Source organism: Triturus cristatus, chromosome 12 (assembly GCF_964204655.1).
Source record: "Triturus cristatus chromosome 12, aTriCri1.1, whole genome shotgun sequence".
Lineage (NCBI taxonomy): Eukaryota > Metazoa > Chordata > Amphibia > Caudata > Salamandridae > Triturus > Triturus cristatus.
In genome coordinates, this window is record NC_140595.1 from 111,211,045 (window position 1) to 111,234,030 (window position 22,986).

The 22,986-nt window shown below is 43.1% G+C and overlaps 2 protein-coding genes across 2 annotated transcripts in view; both read right to left on the reverse strand.

Moving 5' to 3' along the window:
- The window catches only part of LOC146772783 (cocaine- and amphetamine-regulated transcript protein-like), a 43,387-nt gene that overhangs the window by 10,867 nt on the left and 9,534 nt on the right, over positions 1-22,986 (reverse strand). The window lies entirely within an intron of this gene.
- LOC146772784 (uncharacterized) lies at positions 14,558-16,396 on the reverse strand (the record flags this gene model as incomplete). The annotated part of the gene is made up of 2 exons (XM_085638974.1): positions 14,558-14,648; positions 15,543-16,396. Coding segments are annotated over 2 exons (945 nt in total), but the record flags the coding sequence as incomplete, so codon positions are not given.

Consider the following 22,986-nt stretch of genomic DNA (forward strand, 5'->3'; position numbering starts at 1 on the left):
TTATTTGCGTCGAAATTTTGCGAGCTGATTGTATAATTATTTTATAAATCTTGATATTTCTATAATGCTTTTACAATGCATTTGGTATTTCTAATGAAATCCTATAGAAAACAAAATCAAAATTGCCGTTCAGCAGCAGCCGTTCTGGGATCTGAATGGGTGCATTGTTGTATTCTCATATTGTGAATACTTTGCCAACTCACTCTTTATTTCTATAACATTATTGTGTTACAGGATTACAAAACGCATTTTAGTTCTATTCTTTTTCTGACTAACATATCCACCACTCAAATGACTTTCATATTTCACTGTACTAATTCACCACTAATCCTTATGGGTTCCGGAGTAGCGTCCTACTCGCCGAAAAAGTGCTTCAACACCCCAGCAAGGGTACGAAGCGCAATATAAATGCAATCCTTTTTTCCTCTTCTATCCCTCCACTATCCTTCTGAATCCAAATAACTGACTAACATGTCCAGCACTCAAATCATATTTCACTATACTAATCAGGGCCGGACTAGGAACCAAAACTGACCCTGGCAAAGTGCTCGGCCCGCACCCCCCTTCCCCGACCGGGGGTTGGGGGTGCGGCCGAGCTCTTTGCCAGGGACGGTTTTCAGCCGATTTTGTTACAGGGCCGATTTTGCAGCTATGCTGCAAAAATGGCCCTGTAACAAAAATGGCCCCCAGGGGCCCAAAACCGGCCCCCGCCCGTGCGGCCCACCGGGGGATTGCCCGGTGCCCGCTATGGCCAGTCCGGCCCTGATACTAATTCACCACTAATCCTTTATGGGTTCCGGAGTAGCGTGCTACTCGCAGAAAAAGCACTTTGACGCCTCATCAGGGATAGTAAGCGCTATATAAATGCAATTACATTACATTGCATAAAATGATAGCACACTTACTTCATGGTTAGGTTAGATTACTTTGAGGACAATCCTATGTAGCCTGAATCTCATAATTACCCTTCTGCTAAAGCGCGTCACCAAGAAGGACCATAACCAAGTAACACCAAATAGATACGTTCTAGTACGCATCATGGCCTGCGTTTACCCCAAATGGCAGGTCAAAAATACACCTTCCATCATGTTTTGCCTAAGCATCAGCTGCTTACCAGAGAGGGAAGCTTGCATTTTCGTGGTCTTTATGCTGTATGATCCTCTGCTGCTCGAGTCTATTGTGCATTTAAGTTCTCGAGAAAGGTTCTGTCAATGTGTCCTTGGAGATCAAATTATGTCATCTGGTTTCATTTTTCTGTGAACTTTATTGCATACCCCTTTTCACGAGGCAATAACAAGGTAGCCATTCTGGTACTGGTTGGGACCTGGGAGCCTTGAATCACTTTGTGCTCACTAATCTGCTCACAGGCATAGCTCACTGGTTGGAATGTATTGGTTTACCAGAATGCTAGCTGAGTTTTCTCTCATTTTAGACCCGCCTGCTTCCCATTTCCCAATGAAGCATCAGACCACTTTCACATGCAAAGCTACCACAATGTCAGAGCTTTAAACTTTCTTAGTGGGCAGCCAAGCATGTTTGGAATGCTACAGGATGGCTCCAATACAGCCAAGCATGTTTGGAATGCTACAGGATGGCTCCAATACAGCCAAGCATGTTTGGAATGCTACAGGATGGCTCCAATATCTCAGAGGTATTGATTGAATGTGTTGTAGGTGTCCCATATGTGGGCAACAGAGCTGCTATATTCAATATAGCCACAGAGTGAACTTTGGGTTTGCCCTTTGCTCATGATTCAATACATTTCTACTTTAACTCAGTTTCCTGCTCGTGATTCAATGGATTTCCCCCATATTCTTGTGTTAATGTTCAAACAGAGCATTTTGGTTTAACTGTTTTCATTGGGTAAGTTGTAACCTTCTTTGTCAGGCGCCAGCTGTTGTATTGGTAGAGCCATCTTTGAATAGTTCTTAAACCCTTAAAAGATGGCCACAAGTACATGCCCGTGTCTGGATGTACTCAGGCATGGTGGCTGTCTTGGAATTGTATTCTTTTATTTTATGGAAAACTATTCCATGATCTTATAATGTATTTTCTTAAGCCAATAGAAAAAGCATTTCAAGATGCCTGCCATGTGTGCACACATGGTAGCCATCTCGGAATAGTTTTTCATAAAGCAAAAAAAAAGGAAGCATTACAAGATGGTCACTGTACATGGTTGTGTATGTTATGCATGCACAAGGACAATCTTGGAATGCTGTGTCTTTTACTGCAAGAAAAATACATTTCACAGTGGTTGTTATTTGCATGCTCACGTGACCGTCTCACAATGGATTTTGCTATAAATTAATAAAAGCCCAAAAGAGCTTAGGCACAGCCAATTGGTGTGTTCTACGATGTTAGTGGCGGGAGCTATTGGCTTTGCCAATGCTTGTTCTATTAATGAGTACAATATGCATTTGGGAAATAAAGATAGACAGTCCACACTTTGAGGATAACATTTTATAGAAATTGTAAAGGCCAAAACCTGTCTTTTTTAATGACAGCGAAGGCACTGCGTCATCTAGTGCATGCTTTTGTGGATTTTAGGGTCTCACTCGATCTGCAGACAAACTTAACAAGGTCTAATATTATGTATTGAGGACCAAAGGCTAGCCCTCTGCCAATTATGTTGATTGGCTCTCAGTATTTGAGCCACATCAGTACCTTTCCATATCTCAGTGTGATTTTCTCGGCTCGAAGGTCTTGGTCGGCTATTATAGCAGATCGCAGCACGAAATTTGCAATGGCCAATGGTTCACTGTGTAGCCTCTCTAAACCTGCGGGGGTGGCTCTCTTAACCCTCTTCTGCAAATTTGCACGGTGCAATGTGTACCCATCACAATGTATGGCGCCGAGGTTTGAGTTTGTCGAATTGTGAGGCTATATAGTTTGAGGAAAATAGATCCTGTATGAAACTTTTGTCTGTTCCCATTTCTGCCTCACACTATATTTGCCACAGAGAGCTTAGTTTTCCATACCTAGCTGACCATATTAGGGCTCACCCTGTCCTGCTGTGTCTTGCAATTTGGAGGAACGCTGAGGCCAAGCTAACACAAGACATCATTTTGGACCGTCTTTCTACGGACAAGGCTCTACTTAGTCCCTGGCTGGCCTATGTGAAAGCTGATTTCTGTAATATTGAAATGGAATCTGCTTTCATTGAACCATCATCTTGTACAGATATAGACAAAAAGGTTGTTGCACAAGCACTTTATGACCATGAACAATCACAGCACCTAAGGGATATGCCGGCAAGCCAAATGTGTCTGCATATATCGGATTATATGAACTTGATTGTCCTTCCGATTATATTTGGCATGCACAGAGTGGATGGGAATGATCTTTGCTGTAACATTTTAGATCAGACTCGAAAATATCTGTCGTGCTTCCCCCAGGGCTTAGGTCATAATCTAGAGACTGTATCATGTCCCTGTGATAATGTTTCTGGTCAATCAATTCTCCATTTTAGCTTCTTCTGCAAATTTTATGTAAGGCATACAAGATTGTTTTTAATCCTGGTTTAAAAAATATATTTTCAAAGTATTGGTCAATTTAGGCCCGCCCTTAGACTTTTAATGACTTTACGAAATGCTGAATTTGTCTTGTATGTCGGGTCTTTCTTTTATATCTGCTGTGCGAGCTTGTAGGTCTGTGTTGTCTTAAAACTAGTTTAAACATCTATTGTTATGTCTTAATTTTGTAACTATTGCTTGACCTGTTATTATGAATTATATTTTATGTAATATTGTATGTGCTTTTATGGATGTTTTTATACTTCCGAATAAAGCTATTGATTGATTGATAACAACGACTGTTATTCTCAATGTCCTCGGTTAGTAAGGAAACTTCAATTTGCATTCAACGGAGGAGAAAAGATTTCATATAGACCATTTTAAATCACTAATAGAAAAAAATATGTTTATATATAAGTACAAGTTGTAATTTTCCAAAAAAGAGAGGAAAAAAACAGAAGAGACAATTATCAGGTTTTGCGTTTTACCCACTTTTCGTACCCTTCATTGTACTCATTTATTCATGTATTTGTATGCATGACATAATACACGAATGCATGTTGTGTTCATTATTTCACTGTGTATATTCATGTTAGAGTAAAATGCTTCGATACAGGTTGCTAGTGCATCAACAGATCATATACTTTCCATTCATATAGTGTGATACTTTCCATTCATATAGTGTGATTTATGAAGTACATTAGATTTAGGTAAATGTGCAGTAGAAATTCACCCTTTTCATTTCCACTCCTTACATCACAGATCACAAGGCCTAATTTCTCATAATATCTTTCAGAATTGCACAGAAGTTTAAAATTTTAGTGGAGGGAGAATCTTCAGATTTCTGAGAGAGCATTGAGGCTGCAGACACTTTGCCTACATAAGCACCAATGCTGTTGGTGTTTTCTCGTTAGTTTCCAGGACCAGGTCAGATAACATAGAGACGGATATCTGTGTCACGTTCCACATCAAGTGCATCATCCCCTTTGGTAGCGCTTTGTTCGCCCTAAGTTGGCAGGGTATGCCCAGACGTGGGTCCCTTGCTCACTTTGCCACTGGATTCAAGATAGCCTGGCTGAGGAGGGTTATGAACCCGAAACCGGTCCCAGGATGCTTGTTTCCATGGCTTGGCAGTTCGGGCTGGACTAGGGCACAGGGTCAGACTGATTTGCATATGGCCATGTCTGAACTGGGGTGGCGGAGTGAGCTAAAGAATGATGATGGATTAAACCCAGATCAGTTGACTGTGGGTGAGTGCTAGATTTGCTCAAACGCTCCATCCATCATCCCCTTTGGTATCCCTACGCTCCACATCAAGGCGGCAGATTGAAAAACATTGACAAGAGATGAGTAAATGGTATGTCTTTTAAAATGCCATCTCAGAAGCTCATTTTATGGCACTTTTGATTCTAATGCAGATATTAGTGAGTAGCGACGGAAGAAGGGATTTAATGACACTCACAAGCTCGATTTAATCATTGATTTGCTCTGATGAATATCACTTGATATACTGCCAATTCTTATGATAATTTTCTGTATTTTTTTTTAACAATTTTTATTGGTTTTTTTTAAATTTGACATTTGCAAGTAGATCAAATTACAAGAAAAAACACAAGCAGCACCTGCCAAATTCATTACTATGTCAATAATAGAAACAAAAGGATATATGAGTCAGTAACTTTACAGGCATTGTACATTTCCTGAATTTCTTTATTCCTTTTCCCCATAAAGTTTTTCTGCTATTATGCTATACCATATAATTTGCACTAGAATTGGGCTTTGATATTTAATAGGCTTTTTTAAAATATATAATGTGGATTCTTGTGTATGTTCATCTTTTGAACACAGTTTCCAGAACTCATTTGTATAATCCTGTAGTCTCTGACAGTGGTGAATGTTATCTAATATGCATTATCTCCATGTAAGCATTGGGATGTGCTTGGATCCCAGCCTGTCTGCTTTCCATCTTGAGTTGGTAAGCTACTTCATGCCGCTCTGCTTGTCAAGGATGTGAAAATCTATTCGGGCCGTACTACTTGGTATAAACATATCATGGCGCCCAGTGTGAGGCCGGAGTTCTGAGTAGCCTTAGAGGCTACTCACACTTAACAATTCTTACTAATGCGGGGACATCCGTTGTAACATTGGTTTCCTCCCTCACCTCGCACCAGAGCATCCTGTCTGCTGAGGGATTTGCCACAATTGACTAGTCAAAGGTTTTCCTATTTGATTGAATTTTGAATCATATTGTGAATCTGTGCTAAAGTGGCAATTATATAGCTAAGGGCTACCTTTAGGGATCTTTTGACACAATATATCAGGGGACGAGGCTTTCTTGCGCCAAGGTGGAGCAATTCTAGTAGTTACAGTGTGTCTAGCGAACTCATGGGTAGGGTTTAATCTGTTAGATCAAGCAACTAGACATTTGATCACACACAAACCTGCTCAGATATCTGCAACATAATCACCTCATGATAGACAGGGAATTCCCACAGGTGCTCAAGAACATGTGTTATGGTTTAATTGGAAGCTAACACATGCTGTGAAACCCATTAGAATGGGTCCCACAGGCCTTCAAGGAGCTACCTGGCTAGTATTGGCTGGTTATACACCACACTGAGAAGCAAGAAACATGAATGATGTTCAATTGAGGCAGTTACTGAATGAGTTAATGAAAGTATATGGACATCTTCAACAGTATGTATTACAAACGTTAGGGATTGGTGCAGTAGCACCTGCGGCTGATCAGCCATCTGCTCCAATGAGGACAATAAGTCCACAGCGTATCAATGAAGTTATGGGCAAGAGTAAATCCCATTTTTGATTGCTCGTAAAAAACATCAACCAACAGCTGTCTATCCTCACACGTCACCTGGCATGGGACTGTATTACATATATATATATATATATATCCCAAAACAACACCCTGTGCTTAAGAACGCACTCCGAAAAGGATGGTTTCACCAGGAAACTTTATTTGAAAGTTCAGCACTTCAGTCCTGGATTTACTAAACCCAACGTGTTTCGGAGCTGCTTGCTTCTTCTTCCTGGGGTATAAACACTGCCAGTCCTCGGCGGCACTTCAAACAACCCCTTTATGAGCCTCACAGATAAGTATTTCAACCTGCACATTGTGGGATTTTTGGTGCAATCAATATATATATACACACACTCACATATAAATACACATACACACATATATATGTGTATGCGTGTGTGTGTATATATACATGTGTGTATGTATATATATACACACACACACACATATATATACATGCACACACATATATATATATATATACACACACACACCCATATATGCTTGTGTGTGTGTGAGGGATGTATGATGTTACAATGCAAAAAATTACAACCCATGCTTTTATAACGTGGTTTTTACATCGCAACTACCATTACATCACATGATTTTACAACGCATGGCATTACAATGCATTTTTAGAAACTACCATTACAACACATTCCATTACAATGCATACCATTACAACGCATTCCATTACAACGCATAATACTTTTAGGGTAAGAGTAGGGTAAGTGTTGGATAGCGTAGGGATAAAAATTACTATTCCCACTCCAGTGAGGGCAACAGTAGGGGAAGTGCTGGATAGTGTAGGGCTAAAATATAATATTCCACTCAAGTGAGTGCAACAGTAGGGTAAGTGTTGGATAGTGTAGGGGTAAAAATTACTATTCCCATGTACCCCTAAGCCCATACCCACCCTAAAACAAAAAAGATCCCCATTACTTACCTTATAATGCATTGTAATGGCATGCGTTGTAGTGTATGCACTGTAATGGCATGCGGTGTAATGGTATGCGTTGTAATGGCATGCGTTGTAGTGACATGCATTGTAAGGTCTGCGTTGGAATGCAATGTAAATGCAGTCACGTTGTAACAGCTACGTTGTAAAGGTAGTGTGTTGTAATGACTGCGTTGTAATGGATGTTTCCCTTGTGTGAGTGACACCAAGAGAAGAATACAGACAGACAGAAACACTGGATGGACATGTAAACTACTTAGTAGAGTTTATAATGCAGAAATACTGATCGAAAGCGTTTTACTGGGCTCCATAAAATATATATGCTGGTCACATTTAGTAAGTCTCTATGACATCATCCTGGCTGAGCATGACTGGACCTCATCCTTTGTAAGAGGTGCACCTCGTGTAGAGAAGGTAATAATGGAAGCCTTTTAGTCTTTGGATAAGTGTGTACTTTAGTGGGTTTTGAAACAAGCTCCCGTGCAATACAGAAGTCCAACAGGTGTGATAGAAATTCTGCAGCACACGTGGCTCTTATTGGAGTGAACAACCGGTTCAGGCTCAATATCCATTAAAACCAGAGGCAAAGCCCAATATATGGACCACCCTGGACAATTTACACTAACAGGGAGGGATAGTGGCTCGTCATGCATCCATTGACGCTCCTCTTTCTCCAGTGTTGAAACAAGACAGTTCCTATGGAATAATTTAAGACTATAGAAATGTGAACTCTTCTATGCACACCTGTGTTGCAAAATGCTTAAAGTACTAGACTGAGGAAAAAATCTAAAATGGCTTTGGACATTGCTAATGGATTCTTAAGACAAAATGTGTCTGAATCACAGTATCTAACCTCTTTCACCTTTGTTGGTACTCAGTATTCCTATACTAGACCCCCCAAAAGATCCTGAATTGTGGATACACATCAATGCCCTGTACCTCACTGATGATGACTTACATAAAAAAAAACTTGGTATAAGGCAGACAGAATAGTGATTCTCCTAGTTTGACTTGGATATAAAATAAACGTTCGTAGATCAAAGATCACATACCTTAATGTAATCTTTTTGGGATATGATTTAATCACATTGCAGTCTCCAAATACACTATGAATGTTGGAAGCCCCAGTCGGATTCTTAAAATTTGGACAAGCTTGCATGCCCATTATGCTAGTAGAGTTAAGACCTTATATGACTTAATGCAAAAAGAACAATTGATGGACAGAATGCAGATCAATGTCAAACATTCACCCAATACAGAGAGCTGGGCTTAAACCATTGTTTTTTTGCTCCCCATCACATTCCAATTTAAACCCAGCCATATGCAAATCAGTCTTGACCCTGTGCCTCATGGGAACAGTCCAGCCCGAACTGCCAAGCTAGGTCCTCCCTGGACGGGAAACAAGCATCCTGGGGCCGTTTTCGGGGCATCAACCCTCATCAGCCAGGCTAGCTTGAATCCAGTGGCATGGAGAACACATATGACTTAATGACAACACACCTATTCTCAGTAGAATTAGATGGACATACATGCAACTATCTTGCATGGACTTCAAGCAGGCATGTTAGAGACAAAATATCTCCAAACACTAAACAACAACAAGAACCTGGTAAATATTGTTGTTCCTAACACTTCAGGCTACACGTTTGTAGTGTACAATGAGGGACAGATGATCGTCTTAGCTTATAAATAAGGCTCCCTGTTTTCAGTTTTTACGGATTTTTACAGATAAATTCAGACAGAAAACAATGTGTTTTCTGTCTGCATTTATTTTTAAAAGTGGATAAATACAGAAAATTGTGCTGCTTTAAGTGACTCTCCGTGCTGACTTTCATGAATTATAGCCCAACAGCTGAGCAGATGGACAGCATGGGAAATTAAAAAACAGGATGAAATTTCTTTAAATAACGACATGTGTCAATATACATTTGTGGTATAATGCTAGTATTTACCAGTGGATGTATTGTTATGTAATATTTGGCAGCTTAAATAGCTAAAACACTACAGACATCAAAGTATGAGTGCGTGTCTATCAGTTAAATAAGTATGGAAATATACAGTTTTACACCTTCATTTATACACAAAATACAAAATAAATATGGATAAATACAGATAAAATGGCCCAAAAATAAATATGGATAAATACAGACGGAAATGTTAAAAAAATAAATACCATAAAACCGGGAGCCCTACTTATAAATCACATTTTGTACTCAAGTTCAGAGGAACGATTCACTCTGAGAAAAATTCTCATGGCAGTTCAAGCGGCCATTATGAAAGACCATCCTTTGGCACAGGGAAGGCAAATTATAGTAGTCGCCGCTATACCTACACTCAAGGCTGCACCTAAAGCAAGCATTCTTAATGCCCCTGCAATACAACTGCATGGGGAGTGATTGACCGCCGCACACAATTCTAATGGTATAAAACTTTGGTATGACACTACCCTTAGAATGCAGGACCTATTACAATATCAACAAACAATACATCAAACTCCACATATATTACCAATACATGAGTATAAGAGTTTTTTCTAATCAGACGGCTCAGCACTACATGTGGATGATACTCAACAGAAATATTCTGCTACTTGCGTACCCGTGCGGGGACGCATCCAAAATGGTAACTCTAAAGACTCTGGGGCATATTTTCAAGAACGGTGTTAAAATTATCACCGCTTTAGCGGCAGGAAACTGCCGCTAAAGCTGCGATAATGGGCTTGATAATATGCCCTTGAGAATTCCAATAGGAGCCCATGTTCTGGTGTCAACATGGGTTTCTATTGGAATTCTGAAGGGCATATTATCAAGCCCATTATCGCCGCTTTAGCGGCAGTTTCCTGCCGCTAAAGCGGCGATAATTTTAACGTCGTTCCTGATAATATGCCCATCTATGTGCTCGGACTAAAGATTTGGGTAATCCCACTGCACAGATATCTGAGATTCTTGCCCTTGTCTCTAACCTTCAGAAAGTGGATTTGTGGCTTTTCATACTTACAGAGTTAGATTCAGAATTCTGTGTACACGGTTGTAACGTAGACTTAGCACATAGATGCCTAAGTGTATTCATAGAATGAAAAGGAAAACTGATATTGAGCTAAGGTGGCCATTGTACGTCCTACAGGATGTTATCCTTGGTCCACACAATGCAAACAGTGACCCATAAAAGTGAAGGAATTAACGATAAGGGGAAGCCGAAAGGATCATACGCATAAGCACATCATCTACCATCTTAATAGCCGTTGCAAAATATCTTGGGTGGGCATGGGCATTAAGGTAAAAATTAATGCCATCATAAAATTCACATGTTCAACTGCATACACTGATCTAGTGCTGCAATTATTTCTAGTTACCTGTCATCTGGTCTCTTTGAGCCTTTAGGTCTACAAAAAGAATTTACTCTTGTTGTGACCTCCCAGCTTAGAAATGTGCGGAACCTCCCAACGTAGAAATGTGCTTGATTTTTAATCCTTTTTATTATACATGGTGTTTTTAAATGTCGAGTTTTACCAAAAGTCGATATATGTATCAATCGCACCTTCGGAATTGGGTTTTTATGTAATAATGGAATATTTTGATACATGCTTTTATGATTATATGTCGAATAAAGCTTAAATGAAATGAAATGATAAAGGGAACTGTGCACACTGGCATCTGGTGACGTTTATGAGTGGTGGGGCTGGGCTTAGCGGGGGTAGGTGGGCAGGGGAGGCTTCACGTTGGGGACGCAGCATTTTTTGGGAGCTCTCACTGTACTCGATGACACGAGGTTATTGAACATGAAATGATGACTGATTCGGCTCTCTTGTCATCAGGGGTAGTAAGCGCTATATAAATGCAATTATAATGCAACGCAATACCATTTAAAGCGCTGGCGTTCAGGTTACACATATGCTTCACCAACGTCTTCATTCATTTGATCCCCTAGCACTTAGCCAAATACTGCCTGAAAGCTGCACCATGCTGCCACACCCTTGGGGTAACCCAACCCTTGCACCTGACTTGACTAAGCACCATTCTGCCCCTCGCGCCATCCCTTGCCTGAATGCACGTACAACTGTCCGGGCCCATCGCAAACTTTCAGGGCCCAGTTGGTACTGAAGGTTTGCAGAGGGCCCTGACAGTCTCTGGGTGTTATGAGACTGAGAGATTCCTTGCAAAACGGAAGACGGCCTCTACTCTCCTTCCCATTTGCTGGGCTTTTGAGGTTAGATGGGTTTTCCATTATAATGATGAATTAAAAGCGATTCCTAAAAAGATAAAATCATTTATTCCATTTAAAAGCGTAGCACCCATTCTAAAGTACTTAAGTTTCATGTGTAGTGGCCCCCAGGTCATAGTATCCGATTTTGTGTAATTCACAGGTACGCACGGTGGGGTGCGGTGCTGCGGTAGAAGTTATTTATTTATTTAATTTGCCCTATTCCGTCATCTGTCGACATCCCGGCCCCACTGCGCTTACTTGCACCGGCCGCTGCTGCCTCCATGTAATCTGTGAACAATTTGCCCTTGAAAAGAAACTGCTGCTGACTGCACAGCTGATCTGGCTGTGGAGACAGCAGTGCAAACTTACCCTGTTGTTGCTGTTACTTGATAGCAAATGGAAATTGATGCAGACAAAATGGTGGCAGTATGGGCAACCTTGAAAGGAGGAATGGCCTCTGATAGTTTCCCTTCTCAGTATCCCCATAGCATCACCAAAGACAATGCTTTTATTGATTAAGTATAAGGCTTCCAGTTTTCAGTTTTTACTGATTTTTACAGATAAATACAGACAGAAAACAATCTGTTTCTTGTCCGTATTTTTTTTTAAAAGCAGAAAAATACAGAAAATTGTGCTTCTTGTTAGTGACTCTCCTTGTTGTCCTTCATGGATTCCAGATCAACTAAAAGCAGATAGACACCATAGGGATTTAAAAACAGATGAGATTCTCTTAAATAAAGACATCTGTCAACATATAGTTGTATCTAATGCTCATATTTACCTATCAGAGTAGTCTTTTGTTATATGTGCCTGCTTAATTTTCTAGAACGCGACAGCATTCAAAGTATGAGTGCATGTATTCGTTTAATACATGTGAAATGTACCATTTTACGACTCCATTTATTCTCAAAACATAAAATAATAAATGGATAAATACCAATAAAATGGCAGAAAAAAAATATGGATAAATACAGACGGAAAGGTTAAAAAAATAAATACCATAAAGCCCGGAGCCCTAATTATATACCAGTGATCGTTGATAGGCATACATCTAATGAAAACGTTAGGTCGGGATTCATCTGGGTTGGTCATGCCAGGTTAGTTTCTGCTCATCTAGTATCAGAGTTTCAACAATCATGCAACAATAACACTGGTGGCCAAACTTCCAAAAGAATCTAAAGAAATACATTCAGCAATGTAACATTCATCGATAAACGAAACTTTTAATTAGTGTAAGACCAGCACCCACTTCTCTCCCGCTGTCCGATGACCCATTTGTGTCCTGTACGTTTTGGTCATGTGCCAGCGGTCTATCAATATATGATCGATTCATCTGATCACATCTCATGCATTAAACTGTCACCAAATATTCAAGAAGTGAAGAGAGACTTGCAAACTGGAAGCGTTTGGCTGACTCTGTTACTGAAGAACTGGTTCCCCAGTTGGGAGGGCGACAGCTCTGGCCATTATGCCACTTCCTATGTAAGGTAAGCGGGGAGAGGTATACCGGAACAGAAAGATAGAGAAGAGAATATTCAGAAGGGAAGAAAAACAAAGAAGCGCAGGGGAAATGGAGAAAGGATGGAAAGGGGGAAGCAGAAACATACAGGTGAAGTGGAAGAAGCAAGGAGCTATGCAAGGAAGGATGCAGAGGGGAAACATCCATTACAACGCGGTCATTACATTGCACTGCTTTTAAAACTCAGCTGTTACAACGCAGCTGCTTATACATCACATGCCATTACAATGCATGCATTACAACTCATGTCACTACAACACATGCTATTACAATTCATACCATTACAACGCATGCCATTACAACGCATTATATGGTATGTAATGGTGTTTTTTTTTGTTTTAGGGTGGGTATGGGTTTTGGGGTAGGTGGGAATAGTAATTTTTAAGGCAACAAAAAGAGATGACTGGGCTGTTCCTTAGGACAGGAAAGAGGAAAAGATCACTAGGGAAAAAGGGTTAGTGCTCAATGGAGGACAACCCCTGGGTATCCAATTAGTTGGATATAATGGCCTCACACACCCTTGCGAGTGTCATGCTTCATCATCGGCAATGCTCCTCGTCGGGCAGGCGGTGCAATGCCCAACGGGCTCACCTCTAAGAGGGGCTCTTTATCGGAGATCTTTTATCCAACTGCCTATGAGTGAAGTGGGGGTTAGGGGCCAGGACAGAGTAGATAGTGTGGGTGAGGATAAAATGTGGCCTAAGGTACCGGAAAGCAATTTTTATTCTGGTGGTCCTCTGCCACAAATAAAATCAAGGATAGCCGGTACTCAGGGGGACTATGGTTTCCCGGAATGGACCAGGGCTAGAGTGCAAATGGTGTGGTCAACATGTTTCTCGCTTCTAGTACAATGACTGCGATTCTTCAGGACCTAGTAAAAAACTACAATCTACAAAACATGACCTAATGATTAGTATCAGTTTCAATACAGCACATAAGTTGTACTACCTGTATGACACTGCTCCTACCTAAAAAGTGAAGATAAAGGAGAACATTACCACAGGTAAGTAACAACATGTGACCCTGTAGTGACCGTGAACACACTGTGAAGAAGTTACATACTAGTGCAAATAGTGACTAGTATGTGATTAAAACCAAGTTAAAAAGCTGGTAGCATCAGTATCCATTAGAACTACTACATGCACCTATGGAAACGGTGATACTGTTACTCACCTAAGGGTTAGAGTTATAGGGTGTCAACAGTACCCGGTGGAACTGACATCAAGGGAGAAGCCATAACCTTTCAGGCTGGGAAGAAAAGGACAAAAGTGGGATGGTATTGAGAGGTAAACTCAAATGTAGGGCGCATATGTATCCTGCTGCCTCGGTGCAGGCGTTCTGTCTAGGGGTAGAAAGCCAAATGGTGGAAAATTGGCCAAGTAGTATGTGTTTGAGGCACTACACGGCACTACGTGAGAGTAATCTAAATATCCTCTATCCAGCCAGTGGTAACCAGTTGGTAGATAGTGGACTGGGCTGGGTTGGTATCTAACAATGGGGAGACGCTCCCATTGTAGTTGTATTATAAAGATATTGCAAAGATAGCGTCACAGTGAGTACTGGTCAAAAACGGATATTAATTCCTGGTAGCTGTAAAAGCGCACAATGCAAAACTGCTGTTTATTCCTCCCAGGGCCGCTATTAGAATAACAGGAAAATAGTTAGAAAATAGTCAGGCAATAGGACCCTGCAGTGCGGTAAAGAGGTTTTAGTCATAAGGGTTGGAAATCTCTGTTGGTTTAGAAGGCGGTACACTTACTTTCTACTGCTCGTGTCAGGGCCAGTCAAGCCTACCCATCTCACCGGGTCCGGATAGTGGAAAGCCGGTCGTGTTCCTCCTCATTAAATAGCACCCAGGGTGTGTTCCACAGGATCCCAAACAGGAAGTAGAACCCGCCCGTAGATCATGTGGTTTCCCTCGCGAATCGGGCGGCCATGATGGAGTGGAGGGTAGTGTATAAAAATTAGTGAACACATTCAGGGTAATGTCACTAAAATGGCGGTGTCGCTCAGTGATAGGTGGGTAGTGATTAGCCTTATAAAGTGTGGTACGCCAAGGTATGTGTAATGGCCATGATAACTGTTGTACGACCAAGACAGCAGGTATACACTGATCCCAAACAGGAAGTAGGATCCGCCCGTAGATCATGTGGTTTCCCTCGCGAATCGGGCGGCCATGATGGAGTGGAGGGTAGTGTATAAAAATTAGTGAACACATTCAGGGTAATGTCACTAAAATGGCGGTGTCGCTCAGTGATAGGTGGGTAGTGATTAGCCTTATAAAGTGTGGTACGCCAAGGTATGTGTAATGGCCATGATAACTGTTGTACGACCAAGACAGCGGGTATACACTGAACTTAGCATAGTTCGCTGGGTGGATCAGGGATGTTTTGGAAGAGATGTGTTCACAGAGCACTCCACGGTATATCCTCATTCAATCCCTGGCTGTCGGTGGATAAGCGATGTATCCACCTCTGTTCCTTAAGAAAAAGACTGTGCTTGGATTTGTCTTGGGAGGATTCAAGAACTAACCAGGACAATGAGTCAGCCGTGTGGTTCTGTTCTAGGTAGTGCCTGCACATCTTGGTGTTTGTTTTCTTACAACGGAAGTTGCTTCTATGTTCAGAGATGCGGATTTTCACAGGGCGGGAGGTCATGCCTACGTACTGCAGACCGCATGGGCATCTCAACAAGTAGATACAGTTAGAAGTGTTGCAATTGGTATGGCCGAAAGTGTCCGTCAGGGGGATAGTTTTGTATGTGCTGGTGAAGGGGCACACACTGCAGGAGCCGCACTGATAATGCCCACGTACAGGCGGTAATTGCCACAGGGTGGTTTGTTTAGGTGGCTCTGCCTTCCTCGGTCTGGTATGCACCAGAATATCCTTAATATTCCTTGACCTTTTGAAGGCAAATCTGGGCGGTGTAAAACTGAGATTGCCCGTGTTCAGAATTTGCCAGTGTCGTTTGATTATCTTTTTGATTTCGTTGGAAACTGGCGAAAAGGTGGTGACACAAGTAAGAAGATCTGACTCCTGTGTCGTCTGGGTCTTGTATTCAAGTAGGGCCCCCCTATGGTTATTTTTTGCACGTTTGCGTGCCCTAGAAATCTCTCTAGTGGGGTACCCTCTATCCCTCAGGTTTCTGGATAGTAAGGAAGACTCGGTTTTGTAATCTGACAGGTGGGAGCAATTGCGCCTGACCCGCAGAAATTGTCCGAAAGGCAGGTTCAGTCTCAAGGCCTTAGGGTGGTGGCTGGTAAAGTAGAGCAAACTGTTGCGGTCTGTTGGTTTGCGATACATAGTTGTATCAATTTTGCCCCCCTCCAGTCTAACGGTGAGATCCAAGAAGGCAATTTTGGATGCAGACGCCGTTATGGTGAAGTGGAGTTATTCGTTCAGCGTGTTTAGCCATCAGAAGAACTCCTTGTATAGGGTTTCAGTGCCTGTCCAGAGTACCAGGATATCATCAATGAACCTCCTCCATAGTTTGATGTTCAGATGGTAGGGGTTCTCTGGTTCATTGATGTGTCTTTCTTCGAAGTCTGACATGTAGAGGCAAGCTACCGAAGGGGCAAAAGTACTGCCCATAGAAGTGCCCTGGGTCTGGTGGTAGTATTGCCCTTTAAACTCAAAGTAGTTCTCCGTAAGGGCAAGGGTAGCACATTCCATAATAAAGGAAGGCGGCGTGGGGGAGCTCCATTCTTCTGCACTGAGGATTCTCTCGATCACTCCTAGTGTGGCCCTCTGGGGGATGTTAGTATAGAGGGCCTCCACGTCTAGGGTGATGAGAAAATCGATCTGGATATCCTCCTGTAGATTATCCAAGAGGCGTAGGACATCAGTGGTGTCCTGAACATATGAAGGTATTCGTTTGACCAGCGGCTGTAGAAAGTGGTCACAGAACTTTGATAAAGGCTCTAAGACAGAGTCGATGCCTGATACAATAGGGCGTCCTGGTACAGGGGTGGTCCCCTTATGTATTTTCGGAAGGATGTAAAAATAGGGGACCTTGGGTTCTTTTTTTGATAGAAAGTCAGCCTCCTTCTTGGAGATCCACTCATGACATTCAGCAGTCTCGACCAGCCCAGTGATAGCTGTTTTCAGACGTTCAGTGGGGTTGGAAGGGATGGGGGTGTAGTATCGCCTATCCCCTAGTTGTCTAAGACATTCAGTGTCATAGTCAGTGGTATTCATTAGAACTGTCGCCCCGCCTTTATCTGCCTGCTTAATGGTGATGGTGTGATCGTTGGCTAAGGAATCTAGCATCTGTCTCTCAGAATTAGAGAGGTTGTGATGTTTCTTGCCTGGTCTCATAGACCCAATGTCTTTGAGCACAGCCTGCTCATACGTTAGAATTTCATTGGGGACCATCCCGCTATGAGGGGTGAAGTTCGAAGGGTTGTGGAGACCTGAGTCAGTTGGGGTCTCTTGTAGTTTACCATCAAAGAAGGCTCTCAACCTGATCTTACGAAAATCTTACTGCAGGCGAAGAAGAAGTGCTTCAAAAGGGACTTGGGTTCGTCCCCACACCCAAGATTGACAATTTCCAACAGAGCTGTGAAATCCAAAACTTTTAAGCCATCACCATTAAGCAGGCAGATAAAGGCGGGGCGACAGTTCTAATGAATACCACTGACTATGACACTGAATGTCTTAGACAACTAGGGGATAGGCGATACTACACCCCCATCCCTTCCAACCCCACTGAACGTCTGAAAACAGCTATCACTGGGCTGGTCGAGACTGCTGAATGTCATGAGTGGATCTCCAAGAAGGAGGCTGACTTTCTATCAACAAAAGAACCCAAGGTCCCCTATTTTTACATCCTTCCGAAAATACATAAGGGGACCACCCCTGTACCAGGACGCCCTATTGTATCAGGCATCGACTCTGTCTTAGAGCCTTTATCAAAGTTCTGTGACCGCTTTCTACAGCCGCTGGTCAAACGAATACCTTCATATGTTCAGGACACCACTGATGTCCTACGCCTCTTGGATAATCTACAGGAGGATATCCAGATCGATTTTCTCATCACCCTAGACGCGGAGGCCCTCTATACTAACATCCCCCAGAGGGCCACACTAGGAGTGATCGAGAGAATCCTTAGTGCAGAAGAATGGAGCTCCCCCACGCCGCCTTCCTTTATTATGGAATGTGCTACCCTTGCCCTTACGGAGAACTACTTTGAGTTTAAAGGGCAATACTACCACCAGACCCAGGGCACTTCTATGAGCAGTACTTTTGCCCCTTCGGTAGCTTGCCTCTACATGTCAGACTTCGAAGAAAGACACATCAATGGACCAGAGAACCCCTACCATCTGAACATCAAACTATGGAGGAGGTTCATTGATGATATCCTGGTACTCTGGACAGGCACTGAAACCCTATACAAGGAGTTCTTCAGCTGGCTAAACACGCTGAACGAATACCTCCACTTCACCATAACGGCGTCTGCATCCAAAATTGCCTTCTTGGATCTCACCGTTAGACTGGAGGGGGGCAAAATTGATACAACTATGTATCGCAAACCAACAGACCGCAACAGTTTGCTCTACTTTACCAGCCACCACCCTAAGGCCTTGAGACTGAACCTGCCTTTCGGACAATTTCTGCGGGTCAGGCGCAATTGCTCCCACCTGTCAGATTACAAAACCGAGTCTTCCTTACTATCCAGAAACCTGAGGGATAGAGGGTACCCCACTAGAGAGATTTCTAGGGCACGCAAACGTGCAAAAAATAACCATAGGGGGGCCCTACTTGAATACAAGACCCGGACGAAACAGGAGTCAGATCTTCTTACTTGTGTCACCACCTTTTCGCCAGTTTCCAACTAAATCAAAAAGATAATCAAACGACACTGGCAAATTCTGAACACGGGCAATCTCAGTTTTACACCGCCCAGATTTGCCTTCAAAAGGTCAAGGAATATTAAGGATATTCTGGTGCATACCAGACCGAGGAAGGCAGAGCCACCTAAACAAACCACCCTGTGGCAATTACCGCCTGTACGTGGGCATTATCAGTGCGGCTCCTGCAGTGTGTGCCCCTTCACCAGCACATACAAAACTATCCCCCTGATGGACACTTTCGGCCATACCAATTGCAACACTTCTAACTGTATCTACTTGTTGAGATGCCCATGCGGTCTGCAGTACGTAGGCATGACCTCCCGCCCTGTGAAAATCCGCATCTCTGAACATAGAAGCAACTTCCGTTGTAAGAAAACAAACACCAAGATGTGCAGGCACTACCTAGAACAGAACCACACGGCTGACTCATTGTCCTGGTTAGTTCTTGAATCCTCCCAAGACAAATCCAAGCACAGTCTTTTTCTTAAGGAACAGAGGTGGATACATCGCTTATCCACCGACAGCCAGGGATTGAATGAGGATATACCGTGGAGTGCTCTGTGAACACATCTCTTCCAAAACATCCCTGATCCACCCAGCGAACTATGCTAAGTTCAGTGTATACCCGCTGTCTTGGTCGTACAACAGTTATCATGGCCATTACACATACCTTGGCATACCACACTTTATAAGGCTAATCACTACCCACCTATCACTGAGCGACACCGCCATTTTAGTGACATTACCCTGAATGTGTTCACTAATTTTTATACACTACCCTCCACTCCATCATGGCCGCCCGATTCGCGAGGGAAACCACATGATCTACGGGCGGATCCTACTTCCTGTTTGGGATCAGTGTATACCTGCTGTCTTGGTCGTACAACAGTTATCATGGCCATTACACATACCTTGGCGTACCACACTTTATAAGGCTAATCACTACCCACCTATCACTGAGCGACACCGCCATTTTAGTGACATTACCCTGAATGTGTTCACTAATTTTTATACACTACCCTCCACTCCATCATGGCCGCCCGATTCGCGAGGGAAACCACATGATCTACGGGCGGGTTCTACTTCCTGTTTGGGATCCTGTGGAACACACCCTGGGTGCTATTTAATGAGGAGGAACACGACCGGCTTTCCACTATCCGGACCCGGTGAGATGGGTAGGCTTGACTGGCCCTGACACGAGCAGTAGAAAGTAAGTGTACCGCCTTCTAAACCAACAGAGATTTCCGACCCTTATGACTAAAACCTCTTTACCGCACTGCAGGGTCCTATTGCCTGACTATTTTCTAACTATTTTCCTGTTATTCTAATAGCGGCCCTGGGAGGAATAAACAGCAGTTTTGCATTGTGCGCTTTTACAGCTACCAGGAATTAATATCCGTTTTTGACCAGTACTCACTGTGACGCTATCTTTGCAATATCTTTATAATACAACTACAATGGGAGCGTCTCCCCATTGTTAGATACCAACCCAGCCCAGTCCACTATCTACCAACTGGTTACCACTGGCTGGATAGAGGATATTTAGATTACTCTCACGTAGTGCCGTGTAGTGCCTCAAACACATACTACTTGGCCAATTTTCCACTATTTGGCTTTCTACCCCTAGACAGAACGCCTGCACCGAGGCAGCAGGATACATATGCGCCCTACATTTGAGTTTACCTCTCAATACCATCCCACTTTTGTCCTTTTCTTCCCAGCCTGAAAGGTTATGGCTTCTCCCTTGATGTCAGTTCCACCGGGTACTGTTGACACCCTATAACTCTAACCCTTAGGTGAGTAACAGTATCACCGTTTCCATAGGTGCATGTAGTAGTTCTAATGGATACTGATGCTACCAGCTTTTTAACTTGGTTTTAATCACATACTAGTCACTATTTGCACTAGTATGTAACTTCTTCACAGTGTGTTCACGGTCACTACAGGGTCACATGTTGTTACTTACCTGTGGTAATGTTCTCCTTTATCTTCACTTTTTAGGTAGGAGCAGTGTCATACAGGTAGTACAACTTATGTGCTGTATTGAAACTGATACTAATCATTAGGTCATGTTTTGTAGATTGTAGTTTTTTACTAGGTCCTGAAGAATCGCAGTCATTGTACTAGAAGCGAGAAACATGTTGACCACACCATTTGCACTCTAGCCCTGGTCCATTCCGGGAAACCATAGTCCCCCTGAGTACCGGCTATCCTTGATTTTATTTGTGGCAGAGGACCACCAGAATAAAAATTGCTTTCCGGTACCTTAGGCCACATTTTATCCTCACCCACACTATCTACTCTGTCCTGGCCCCTAACCCCCACTTCACTCATAGGCAGTTGGATAAAAGATCTCCGATAAAGAGCCCCTCTTAGAGGTGAGCCCGTTGGGCATTGCACCGCCTGCCCGACGAGGAGCATTGCCGATGATGAAGCATGACACTCGCAAGGGTGTGTGAGGCCATTATATCCAACTAATTGGATACCCAGGGGTTGTCCTCCATTGAGCACTAACCCTTTTTCCCTAGTGATCTTTTCCTCTTTCCTGTCCTAAGGAACAGCCCAGTCATCTCTTTTTGTTGCTTTCATATCTGGGGCTACGACTGTGGCCGGACCTTCCATTCTCTTGTGAATGGTAATTAATGCCCTACTGGATCACAATTGATCCTTGTCTTCCCCTACCTTTTGTCATAATAGTAATTTTTACCCTTACACTATCCAACACTTTCCCTACTGTTGCACTCACTGGAGTTGGAATAGCAATTCTTACCCCTACACTATCCAGTACTTACCCTACTGTTGCACTCATTGGAGTGGGAATAGTCATTTTTTTTTTTTTTTTTTTTTTTTGGTAAACCTTTATTGGTACATAAAGCAGTTACAAACCCGGGCCTGAAACCATCACAGCCGGCCAGTAGTACAGAGTCGGTCAAAGCAAATCAATCAAGCCATAAGAGTACAACAACCCGCCTCCCAAATGCCCCGTCGTAACTCAGGATATTATCGGTACCATATCGGCACAAGGATGAAAGAGGTTTCTTTTAGAGTTTTAGGAAGGAACAGGATCTGATGCCCCACAATCCGATAATACAAAGGCAAGGGGTTACCACAGCTCAGGATATTCACAGGCAGGACTACTGCAGGCAGGACGTTGGCGTTGACGCACCTTAAACAGGATAAACAATGAGCTATACAATTCGCCCACCAATACAGATTAATGCCCGCTGCAACATAAAAACGTTAAAGAAACATCCACCCCTGTAATCCGTACCACCAGGACGTATAGAGAGGAACCTGTAAGACAGTTCCCAAAAGAAATAAAAAAGAGGAGAAATGAAAAGAAGCCAAGAGAGACAAAGAATAAGAAAGAGGCCCTAGGAACATAAAAGGAAAGAACAATAGTACCCCTCCCCTAACCCCCCACCCTGCACCTCTGCCAATGGCTATGGCCTCCCCCTTAACAGCGTGCCTGTCGCCCGGTGTACGGAACCCGAAATATAGAAGAAAGGGGAAATATAAAGGAAGGAAATAGAAAAGAGAAAGATATATTGGGGGGTTCACCAGTACAGGCCCCCGGCCCCCCGGCGTAGCTTCCAGGTATATCAGCGCCGCTGCAGGACATCCGAGGAACCCATCGAATCAGAACAGTAGTCGCCCCGCCAGCCCACCCAGTCACCCCCCTTTCAGCATCTGAGGGAAACAATCACCATTTTGTAACCCAGCCCCACCCGGCCATTATCAGAAACGTGTCCCAGTCCGCACAAAGCGTAGCCAACAATGCACCAAGAGTACAATAGACAAGGATATCCAAAGAAGTGTAGGAGTTCTGCCAATATGCCAGGACACGACACATTTCACCGCCGTTCACAGCACACAACCGCCTCCCACGCAGCAAGACATAGTCCGGTTCAGGAAGAGTAGGCAGTTCAATTTATATGGGTTGCGCGACGATGTCTGCCACAAGTAGAGGGCAATAAAGGAGTCCTCGCAGCCTCACATCCGATGGAATCCCCGAACACTCCATGTTTCCATGGACCAAGTTCCATTCCGACGATGCCCTTTGTAGCGATCGAGTCGACCCCAGTCACCCACGGTCACTCCTCAGCAACGTGTAGGGTCCCGTAA